We start from the raw sequence: 12,374 nt of genomic DNA, 5'->3' as shown, positions 1-12,374 counted from the left end.
ACCCCTTTTCGCCGAGTCTTGATATGACACGGTTGAGGGCCGCCATGCATCCTGTTAGTTTCTGCACATCTTTGATACTTCTAGGTGGGCCCATTTCTATTATAGCTCGAATTTGCTTGGTGCTGGCTTCAATCCCGCGCTGACTGACCAAAAATCTGAGTAGTTGTCCTGAGGGAACTCCGAATACATATTTATTTGGGTTCAACTTTCATCTCCATCTCTTCAAGTTTTTGAAGGTTTACTTTAAATCTTCAATCAGAGTGTCTGGGTTCTTTGTTTTCACCACTACATCATCCACGTATGCCTCCACATTTTCACCGATTTGATCCCCAAGGTAAGTTTGGATAGCTCTTTGGTATGTGGCGCCAGCGTTCTTTAGTCCAAACGATATGGTCTTGTAACAGTAAGCACCAAACGGAGTAATGAAAGACGTCTTGCTCTGGTCTTGTTCTTTTAATGCGATCTGGTGATACCCTGAATAGCAATCGAGAAAGGATAATAGTGCAGACCCTGCTGTTGAGTCGACTATCTGGTCAATGCGTGGTAGCCCAAACAGATCTTTTGGGCAATGTTTGTTGAGATCTGTGTAGTCGACGCACATACGCCACTCGTCCGTGTTCTTCTTCTGCACAAGGACCGGGTTAGCTAGCCAGTCTGGATGAAGGATTTCTCTGATGAATCTGGCTGCCATCAGTTTTGTGATTTCCTTCTTAATCGCTGCCTTTTTGTCAGGTGAGAATCGTCGTAGCAGTTGCTTTGTAGGCTTGGAGCTTTCATTAACATCAATTCTGTGCTCAGCCAACTCTCTTAGGACACCTGGCATGTCAGCCGGCTTCCAAGCGAAGATATCTTTGTTGTCTTGAAGAAAGTTGGTGAGCACGAGTTCCTATTTTGCCGAGAGGTGAGCACTGATGGTTGCTATCTTGGAGGTATCGCCAGTGCCCAAGCCGATTTGCTTGACGTTAGCTTCTTTTGGTGGTGTGATGATGCTGGGCTTTTTAGCCAGTATTTCTAATTCTTCTTGGCTCGTCTCTGCAGCAATTGTGGCTATTTCTTTTCTTTCATTGTCGGCTTGTGCTTTGGCTACAATTTGGATTGCCTGAACGTCGCAGTCAAAAGCACCCTTCAGATCACTTCAAAGAGAGAGGATAACGTCGCAGTCTTAAGCAGTAAGTACGAATAATGTGGTATTGCCATGAATTTTGCCAGTGCTGGGCGTCCGAGGATTGCATGATATGACGAATCGAAGTCTGCGACCTCAAATTTGATAAACTCTGTTCGGTAGTTCGAAGGAGTTCCAAATGTAACTGGTAGAGTAATTTGTCCGAGCGGCATGGCTGCTTTGTCGAGTACTATTCCGTAAAAAGGTGTGCTTGTTGGTGTGATCATTCCGGTGAGTTGTAGTCCCATCTTCCTTAGTGTTTCTAAAAAGATGATGTTGAGTCCGGCTCCCCCGTCGATTAGTACTTTGGTGACAGTCATACTAGCAAGATGCCACCTCATCATCTCGGTCGTCGACAGCCCTTGGAGCCAGCCGTCTCCGGCCTGGATATCCCTCTACGGAGTACATCCACAGAAGGCACCATTTTTCTCAAATCCAGAAGAAGATCGCGGGTGACTTAGCAAGAGCCAAGAGGATGAAGAGTGCACACCTAAATCCCTAGCTCGCGTGGCAAGGATTTCGCTAAATTAGTAGCACGATTAAAAAGAAGAAGAAAAATAAATCACTCTACCAAGGATTGCAAGGGCTCGATCGGTCGGCAGCGAGGAGCCCCCGGGTCACGAGTCACAAGATCTCCGTCTTTCTGGGGGAAATGGGGTCAAGAAAACAGCTGGCCACGGCCCATGCACGGTGCCACATGTGTCGCCGTGCTCGCTTTACCCGCAGGCCGTAGGAGAAAACGAACACCGCCACCAACACTTCACTCCGCTGCCCGCTGGCCGCTGCCGCCTGCCGGTCGGGTCGTGTCACTGCCCCTCCCCGTCCGGCTCCCGGCGTCCATAAATACGCGGCCGTGCGCCCCCCCAAGGTCCAAACCGCCCGCACCTCTCCTATCCGCTCCCCACTCGCCGTCTGCTGCTGCATTGCCGCCGGTGGTGGAGAGGAACCGAGAGGAAGAGGAGATCGGTCATCGTTGGCCACGCGCGGGCGCCACCACTGCGCTGCACGCACGTAGTCGTTACTTGTTGAGAGACAGAGAGAGTGCTCATCGCCGGCCGCGGCCACGTCTGTTGGGAGTTTGTCCGGTAAATGACTGGAGGCCTTGCCGGCGTCGTCGAGGTACAAGTGCTGGCTCCGGTCTCGTTCTTCCTGACGTGCCTATCGTCCCCGTCGCCGGAGAAGTTGCTGCGTGGTCGCACCGGAGGATTTATCAAGGAAGGTACGCGTGCACGTACATATGCTTATATATTAATAATCTATCCGAGTTAGAGTGTTAGTCGCATCTCACAGTTGCCATCAAGTTATCTGTCCGTCCTTTGCGATACAACTAGTAGGAACGAAGGATAGTAAACTGATTTTTGTAAGAGTTCGCTTCTGAAACATGCATGCGCAAGGAACTCATCATCAGTCACAGCCGCCCTGCTAAACTGAAGTGATTCTGTTGGTGTGCATGGTAAAAGAAACAACCCTTCCGTTTAATTTGCTGCTGTGTGCACAACGTACGACATCATTGTTATCGAGCCGGCCTATGCCTATTGCCTATATCACTATATGGGCGTGCATGGTTTACACGATGCTTTGGCCGGACGGACAGGTAGCTGCTTCGTTTCTGGAGTAGTGTCTGATATTGATACGTGCAGACCAGATCATGACAAAAAGAGCCAGCTGACAGCGGCACATGATGCCCGTCTCTGCTTGTTTCTACGCTAGTGCACTTCGGGAGCAGAAAAAAGGCATCTTCTGCATGCTCAGCTTTGTTATCATTAGGTTAATTAATAGTTGTGGATCTAAATTAGGAAGCGTTATGTTTTTGTAATCTATTGTTACTTCATCCCTAACATGAGATATTATTATATATATCTCAATCACAGGGTAAATCTTGCTGGCTCAAGGCTTCGTTAGGGAAAGGCTGCATAAATTCCTGAAGAAGCCGCAGGGGATAAATTAAGCAACAAAAGGGTATCCTGTTAGTACTGGTATATACGTATTTCAGAATTCAGTTACTACTAGAACATTTTAATCGGAATAGTTGCTGAGTTTCCACATCATGTATGCAGGACTGCTGTGTAACAGTATCCTAAATGAAATAGTTCATTCAATACAGTACATAGTACAGCAACTAAAAAGACAGACAAGGAGGTTGTGAAGAACCAAAAAAGTGACATTGGAATTTCTGGTGACTAACTGTTGGTTTATTTTCTGAATAATTGATGAAGCAGTCTGCAGAACTGTGTAGGTTCAGAAAACTCACTGAACAAGGTGATGGATGCTACCACTGTTGATTCGAAGTGGACGTCTCCCATCGCTGAAGATGGGTCCATGGACAGACGAGGAAACCCAGCTGTCAAGACAGCCACCGGAAGATGGAGATCTGCCATCCTGTTGTTAGGTAAAAGCTGCTCTTTTTTTTTTTAAAAAAAAAGAAAGAAATGTTGTAAACATCTCACATGATGCCTGATCAGTAATGACTCGCTCTGTACATGATTGCTATAGTTACAAGATTCTGATTTTGTAAAGAACTCCAGAATGGAACAGTTAACTCAACATTTCAACTGTGTAATTTATCACTGCAACCTTTTCCGTTTGCAAGCATATATTCCCATGTATTGCCTGCCTGAGTTGAATGCAGTTCAGAATCCAAACTGGACCTTCAACGAGAACCCCTTCTTCGGCTGAATAGCAACAAACTCCAAAGTGAGGAGGGTTACTCCATCACTAATTCACTGGAAAAGCATCCTAGTACTCTTCAGGGTTTTCCACTATGTTTTGCCCCCTCATCGATTCACTCTGGCATGATCCATATAACTCTGTTTAACATACATTCGGAACCTGAACTAAGCTCAGACAGATGTCACAGTATTGGTTGTGGGCCCAAAACCGCTGATCAGATGTAGTGAGGGCTGAAACTAACTGGATCACGTCTGTTCCTGATGCAGCTAACTATGGACTCGCGACGTGCGCCTTCTTCGGCGTCGGTGTGAACCTGGTGGTGTTCCTGCGCCGGGTGCTCCACCAGGGCAACGCCGAGGCGGCCAACAACATCAGCAAGTGGACAGGGACCGTCTACATCTTCTCGCTCATCGGCGCCTTCCTCAGCGACTCCTACTGGGGCCGATACGTCACATGTAGCCATCTTTCAGATCATCTACGTGACGGTGCGATCATCTCCAGACACTGCACTGACCAACCATTAGTCTCCTGTTTCTGTGATCGATCCTTTTTCTGTCGGTGCGCTGTTCTGAACTTGCCTGTGTCTGTTCTTGGTCAGGGCCTGGTGATCCTGTCGCTTGCCTCATGGTTCTTGTTGGTGAAGCCCTCCGGCTGCGGCGGCGTCAAGGCGCACTGCGACGAGCCGTCGGCGCCCGGCGTCGCGCTGTTCTACCTGTCCACCTACATGATCGCGTTCGGCAACGGAGGGTACCAGCCTTCCATCGCGACGTTCGGGTCGGACCAGTTCGACGAGACGGACCCCAAGGAGGCGCGCTCCAAGGTCGCCTTCTTCAGCTACTTCTACCTGGCGCTCAACGTCGGGTCCCTGTTCTCCAACACGGTGCTGGTGTACTACGAGGACTCAGGGCGGTGGGTCATGGGGTTCTGGGTCTCGGCGGCCGCCGCCGCGCTGGCGCTCGTGCTCTTCTTGCTCGGCACGCCCAACTACCGGCACTTCAAGCCGAGCGGCAACCCGCTGACCCGCGTCGCGCAGGTGTTCGTCGCCGCGTTCCGCAAGTGGCACGCTGAGGTTCCCCGTGGCGAGCTCCTCCACGAGGTGCAAGGAGAGGACCCTAAGATCTCGGGCATCCGCAAGATCCTTCACAGCGACGAGCTCAGGTTCCTCGACAAGGCGGCGACGATCACCGAGGGGGAGAAGATGGAGAGCCCGTGGCGGCTCTGCACGGTGACGCAGGTGGAGGAGGTGAAGTGCATCCTGAAGATGCTGCCCATCTGGCTGAGCACGATCGTGTATTCGGTGGTGTTCACCCAGATGGCGTCGCTGTTCGTGGAGCAGGGCGCCACCATGAACACTAACATCGGGTCGTTCCACTTCCCCGCCGCGAGCATGTCGCTGTTCGACGTCCTCAGCGTGCTGGTGTTCATCGCCATCTACCGGCGGGTCCTGGTGCCCGTCATGGCCCGGCTGTCGGGCAACCCGCAGGGCCTGACCGAGCTGCAGCGCATGGGCGTCGGGCTCGTGATCGGCATGGCGGCGATGGTGGTGGCCGGCGTGGTGGAGGTGGAGCGGCTGAAGCGCGTGGCAGCCCCGGACCGGCCGAGCTCCCTGAGCGTGCTGTGGCAGGTGCCGCAGTACGCGCTGATCGGGGCGTCGGAGGTGTTCATGTACGTGGGCCAGCTGGAGTTCTTCAACGGGCAGGCGCCCGACGGCGTCAAGAGCTTCGGCAGCGCGCTGTGCATGGCGTCCATCTCGCTGGGGAACTACGTGAGCATCATGCTGGTGAGCGTGGTCACGAGCCTCACCGCCGGGGAGAAGCGTCCGGGGTGGATCCCTGGGAACCTCAACTCCGGCCACCTGGACAGGTTCTACTTCCTCCTCGCCGCGCTCTCGCTCGTCGACCTCGCCGTCTACATCGCCTGTGCCATGTGGTACAAGGGCATCATGCTTGACGGCGGCGACGGCGATAGTAGGAGAAAGGACTCTGCGCATGTCTAGCCACTGGGCCTGGGCCTGGGCCTTTGGTTCTTCTGCTTCAGAGACGACGTGCCGGGCTGGCCGTATATATAGAAAATAAAAAGGAATGTCAAAGAAGCTGCTTAGCTGCATGTACCCATCCGCTCAGTATTGCCCATCTGTATCTTTGGTCAGAGCAGAGGCTCCAAGTAACTTCATGTGAAGTACTAATGCTAATAAGTATATATATGTATGTATTTATATATTTGGATGTCGGCTGAACTTGCTTGTAACCATCCTCTCAAAAGACGGACTTTGTAATTGTGGTCGATCCAAAACACCAAATGGAAGCAAAGCTGCCTGATCCATGTCAGATTGTCATCTTCGTGTGTAAGTCACTACTGCATCTGCAATGCATTTTTTTTTTCATGGTTACCCGCACTCGCGACGCGTCATCGTTCTTAGCAGAGCTGAGCATCTTCACGTCTCCCTACAAGTTTTGGACATAAGATAAACTGATGAAGTAGAAGAAAAAGAAAAGAGGAAGTGACTGAGGAACAAGAAAGAGGAAAAAGAGCAAGAAGAGAATAAAAGAGGTAGACGAGCCCTTTCTATATTGCTAGGCCGTGTTTGTGTCACTACACTAACTCTATTTTGGATTACTGGAGTTTAACACTTAGAATTCAAGATCTAGATACACACGGGATGAATCTCGCCGAGTTTTTCCGGACACAGCTGGCCGATTCTAACTTCCTAGTTCATCCTTCTTCACTCCCTTCTCCACGCCTTCCTTCTCTTTTTCTACAACGTTCGCTAGCTGTCCGTAGGTTCACACCTGCGCCCATTGTGGGCCGAGGTACTTAGAGTTGTGCTTCATTTTGCGACTGGTCCTTCCATCCTATCCAAAACCAGAAGCCTGGTCCACCTCATCCTACGATGTGCCTTTCTCTTCTTCAGCATCAGTTGCCGGTACAGTGACATTTCCCCAGGCTTGAGTACCGGCTTGCCTCCAAGCCGGTGCGCCTGGGAAGCGATCCTTGATGAGCTTTTCATCCTCTCAGGTCGCCATCAATGGTCGCCACTCGGACCATTGCACCAGAATTTGAGAATGCAATTCATCATGATGAGAAATAGTGTGATGCTAAAGAACTTTGACAGGCACTTGAAATGAAGAAGTTGAATCAGGTATCTCAGTAGTGACCTGATGAGGGGGGCCGACAACAAGTGTGAGCTGAGATACATGAAACACTGGATGAATGCGACAAGCCGGTGGAAGGTGTAGTTTATAAGCCACGGACCCAATATTTTGAAGAATAGGGAATTGGCCTAAATCTCTGAAAGAGAGCTTGTAATTGGCACAAGGAGCCACAGTGGTCTGAATATAAGGTTACAACTTCAAATAGACTTGGTCTCCAACTTTAAAATGGCATTTAGTACGATTTTTATCAGCCTAGTGCTTTATTTTGGCGCTGTTGGAAACTCTGCAACCACAACTATAACAGTTTGGTCATCATGGCTCTTTCCTATAAACAAGTTGCTAGATCAGGAATGGCACAAGCTTCAGCACGAGCAATGCCAAAGAATGTTGGTGGATGACCATACAAGACTTCCAAAAGGAGTTGTATTCAGGCTGGAGTGGTAACCGGTGGTGTTATACCAAAATTCAGCGAGAGGTAGCCTATAGCTCTCCACTTGTAGGACAAGAGTTAACAAAGCAGCGAAGATAACCATGTGGGATCTTAGGCCCCACATCAAAAGCCGAACCTAAAACTAAAAGCTCGCATTCACATTATAAAATTTTACCAAAATTTGGCTAAAATTTGCTAGATATGATATAATGTAATAGGAAGTTCTGTCATGCCAATAATCATAGAAAGATAATCATGTGGGTCTCATATGAAGCTCACGTATTGGTTAGAACATCTGATACTCCCGTCCGTTTCAAATTATAAGACGTCTTAGCTTTTCAAGATACATAAAGTTTTGCTATGCACTAATATACACTATGTCTAAATACATAGTAAAAGCAATGTATCTAGAAAAAGCCAAAACTGTCTTATAATTTGGAACGGATGTAGTACATTGCAATGACTTAACCCATTTCTACACTGTACGATATATAAAAAACCCAACACTAACCCATGGATTCAACCTATTCATCAATCTCCAAACAAAAAAAAAAGAACTCAATCCAACCTGACCCATTGATAAAATTGACTCATCTAAAGTGCACCAACTTAATAATCCAATCTATTAGCAGGTCTAGAATGAAAAAAAAAAGTAATTTGGGTCACGATGACACACCAAGGCATCGACATCGGCTTCAGACTGCCATTCATTGCTCCTGGTGGGAGCTCATGTCCCATCAGTTTTTATATGGAAATGGAATGGACGAGCCAATCTTGGAGCCCAGCCCGCTCAGCCCATCAGCTTACCCCTTTTTTTCGAAGCAAACAATCAGCTTTATATGCCTTCATCGCACCCTGCGCGCCAACAGCAAGTCCTTTTGCTTGGAGGTCACGGATGTACTCCAGGACACCTGTCGTCATAAGCTTTTTTTATTGTGCTTCAATTTGTTCATCTTTAAACTTTAGCTGGATTTGCAGAGTAGTAGCTTGTTTTCTCCATCGAGGTTCCTGCCTTCATCTTTAAACTTTAGCTGGATTTGCAGAGTAGTAACTTCTTTTCTCCATCGAGGTTCCTGCCCGTGCGGCCTTCCCTTGCTGTAAACGCTCATGGAGACATGAACTGTCAACGGGAAAAAAACATCAACCCGCTGCGAGTGGTCAGACAACATCTCCCTCAACCTCGCATAAGAAATCATCCCATAAACACGATCAAAAGTGTGTCCGGGGCAATGATTTGTTCAGGGCAAGGATTTCCTTGTGAGAATATGATCCGCCGCCGTCGGACCCACTCACTTCATCCGGGACCATTTTTGGGGTGGCATCCAGACTACCATCATGATTCATGAGCATCCAGACTACCAACACGATCAATGCTTTTATGTTTGAAATGACTTGAGCAGACAGAACAGGCATTTTAGAATGCTCCGTTACCCCCTCCCAAATTATGGGGTGTTCGGATCCGGTGACTAACAGGAGGTGTCACGTGAGGATGTCGCATGGGGTGTTCGGATACTAATAAAAAAACAAATTATACAATCCGTCAGTACTCCACGAGATAAATTTATTAAGCCTAATTAACCCGCCATTAGCACCTGTTTACTGTAGCACTATATTGTCAAATTATGGACTAATTACGCTTAAAAGATTCGTCTCGCAAATTAGTCGCAAGCTGTGCAATTAGTTTCATAATTAGTCTATATTTAATACTCCATGCATGTGTCTAAACATCTGATGAGACAACGACTAAAGTTTAGGAGGAGAAACCAAACAACCCCTAAGTCTCCATATAATCTTGACTCTAACTAAAATTACAAAAAATATATTAATAATTGTGAAACTAGATAAATATTATTAGATTAATCATAAAGGCCGATTCCCAAAATCTCATCACTCAATTTCTCAAAATCTCATAATCTCCCTTATACTAGATAATCCAGATTAGTCATTCAAATAGCACCTTAAGGCCTCTTTAGGAGAGCTCTAAATACTCTAGATAAAAAAAGCTCTAAATTCGATTTTTTCGTTCAAACACTTCAGCTCCACGAAATCTAGATTTACCAAAAATCCAGATCTAAGGGCCAACTCATGGATCTCTGGAGTTGGCAAAAATTACCTACCATATGACTCATTATACACAAATACAACTTGTCTTTTTTTTCCTTCCTCCTTGCATCTGTTTCCGTCACCGACCGCAGCGTAGTCGTCGCTCCTGGCCACTGCTACGCCGCGGCTCCCTCATTCCGCGCCGTGCCAAGGAGCTTCGACGGTTGTGTCGCGATGTCTACACTCTGATCCCGATAAGGAGCTCCGACAGTCACGCAGGATCTCCCTGTCGCGCCACCCAGCTACACCTCCCTCACCTCCGGCCCAGCCTCACGCGGGAGTCCGACTGTCGCCACGCGCGTGCATGCGTGGAGCGCTGCCAAGCGCTCCTCCTCCTCCACCCGTCGCTCGCCTCGGGCTCCCAACACCGCCCCCGCTTGGACTCCACCTAACTCCGTTGCACCATCCTTTGGCACACCGCCGCTTCTCCTCTGGTGTTAAGTGAGCCCGCTGCCGTCGTCTCGTGCGGGAGTTCGGCCGCCATTGCCACGCGCGTGTGCTCTGGCACGCCGCTGCTCCTCCTCCAATGCCGAGTGAGCCCACCGCCGCCCGCGTGATTGCCTGGACGTTCCCAGCCTGGTCGGACCAAAAGAGCTTACCGGCGGGCAGGACCAGCAGGTGCAACAGCTGCTTGTTTGGTTCCATTTCCCAGCAGAGACATGCTACGTAGGGATTTTGTTTGTTTGCCCATACATGTGTATGGGGTAACCTTGGAGCAGCATACGATGAAGTTTACCACCCTTCTTTTCTTTCAGGCATTTCTACAAACATGGAGAATGCACACACTGTCGTTCATGGCTGCAGCCATGCCACCGTCATCCATGGCGACCTTCATGGGCACACTTCCGTCGCGACCGCGTCCTGGCCTCAGTCGTACTGCGCGGCGTGCTTCGGCTACCGTGGTAGCGGCGCATGGCGTACCAGTGTGCCCGCCGTCACCGAACGCCATGGGCGAGCTCGAGCCCAGTCCCGGCCACCGCCGCCACCGGGCGAGGCCCCAGCGCAGTTGAGGCGGACATGCCGTGGAAGAGCAGCATGTCGTTTGGGATTGGGGATTGGAGATTGGAAGAGCAGCACCCGAAAGCGACGTCTAAGACAGCAACGCCAGCGGCACGCGTGGAGGAGGTGGCGCTGCTGGTCGGCATGAGCCGCGAGGGCGGCGGTACCACCTGCACCATGATTAAGAACCAAAGAAGCACCAGCGGTCACCGCAAACAAAAGCGTGCGCCGTTCCCAGCTAGCACCGTGAGAAACAGACTTCGATTTCGTTTCTGTAGGGTTGATATGGCGTGGTGAAAATGAGGGCAAGCGAAAAATATTTTTAGAAATACTAATTTAGATCTAACATGTTTTAAGGAAACATCTTGAGAGTTAGCATCATGTGCGGAGAGTTGTTCGGGTTGTCCGTGGGTCGGAAACTTAACAAAATTGCAGCCAACGCGCATCCATGGCACAGTGGGCACCACCCTAAGGCGGTGCACCGCCCCTTTTTTCTGAGCGTTGAAAACGAGTTTGGGCGAGATGGGCACCGCCCCTTTTTTCTAGAGAAGGGCGAAAACTTGTTTGGGCACAGTTGTGGGCACTGCCCCCCCCCCCCTGTGGCAGTGGCATTGCCCCCTGTGGCGGTGGCGGTGCCCCACCCCTTGTGGCGGTGCTAGGCACTGTGCCAACGGCTAGTCAAACTAGCCGTTGGATTCGACTGTTGGAGGGCACCACCACCCTATGGTGGTGTGACACCGTCCTGTCCGGTGACCACGCAGAAAAAGTGCTCCAAGGGTCCAACAACTCTATTTGGCTTAAGGGCTATAAATAGAGGTGGAGCTCAGGCTTAGCTGAGGCTGAGCATCTTGGGGGACTTAGTGTCCATGCTCGACGGTGCTTAAGAGTCCTCTAACTCACTTGTGCTTGCAAGAGTACAAATCGATTGCGAGTGAGTGATTCTAGTGCGATTGCATTGAGAGATTGCATCGAGTGACACTAGATGATCGAATTGCAAGCCGGTGGTGCACTCGTGGTCCCCGACAACTAGGTCCGGTGTCGCTGGGGGTGAGTCCGGCCCCGGCACCACCTTAGGGCTTCCCCAACACAAGGACGTGGTGTACTGCCCCAGACTCCACGCTGGCGCCAAACATCCATGTTGAACATGCTAGTAGCCTCACAAGCGCGCAGAGTGGCCTGCGGAGGAAGCAGTGGTCTCATCCGTCAAAAGGATGGAGCTACTACCAGAGATGTGTTGGGAGTGTGGTCCATGGGGGAAAAAGTAGAGCGGGACGTGATGGGATGGTACAGTAAAAAAACACAAAGCTGCCTGCATTGGGAGTCTGTTGACTACAGAGCAAACTTCCTATGTGTAGCGATCCTTTTAGCCCAGGGCTAACAGTGGTGGTGGCGCCCCAGTTGGTGGTGCCCTTAAGCCCTCACTCATCTCGCCCCCTCAAACAAATCTAGGCCCTTATTTTTTTTAAATAATGTATCATATTAATTAACCTATGAAAAAAGAAAAAAGTAAATATTTTCCCAAGTCGTGGATACAGAGAATTCACAAAAAAAAAAAAAAAATTCGCGGATAGAGAGCCAGGGCGTGGCCCCTTTCTTTTCCGAGCCGCATGACCCCTTCTTTTTTAGAGATATCTTTTCCTTTTATTAAGTGATTGGAAAAAGGATACCGATATCAAGAAACATGCAATTTCAGCGGCGGTCGGATGACGCCCGCAGCCCCGGCCGGCTCCTCGCAGCCCTCGCGCCGCGTGCAAGCCGGCAATCGCGGCCCGCCGACGGACGCCGCCCACAGGCAGCCCTGCGAGACGGCCATGGTTATGCTGCTTGCTGCAGATTTTAAGTCTGCCCTGTCTGCGCT

The 12,374-nt window shown here is 49.9% G+C and overlaps 1 protein-coding gene across 1 annotated transcript; it reads left to right on the top strand.

The window, feature by feature from the left end:
• The first annotated feature begins 2,019 nt into the window (after positions 1-2,019).
• LOC136467617 (protein NRT1/ PTR FAMILY 7.3-like) lies at positions 2,020-6,153 on the top strand. The gene is given in 6 exon segments (XM_066466379.1): positions 2,020-2,381; positions 3,034-3,121; positions 3,382-3,551; positions 4,099-4,289; positions 4,291-4,317; positions 4,431-6,153. Coding segments are annotated over 4 exon segments (1,743 nt in total). The 5' UTR covers positions 2,020-2,381; positions 3,034-3,121; positions 3,382-3,424; the 3' UTR covers positions 5,829-6,153.
• The last annotated feature ends 6,221 nt before the right edge of the window (positions 6,154-12,374 follow it).

Source organism: Miscanthus floridulus, chromosome 7 (assembly GCF_019320115.1).
Source record: "Miscanthus floridulus cultivar M001 chromosome 7, ASM1932011v1, whole genome shotgun sequence".
NCBI lineage: Eukaryota > Viridiplantae > Streptophyta > Magnoliopsida > Poales > Poaceae > Miscanthus > Miscanthus floridulus.
Note: the sequence above shows the minus strand (reverse complement) of the source record. Positions and strands in the feature narration are given on the sequence as shown.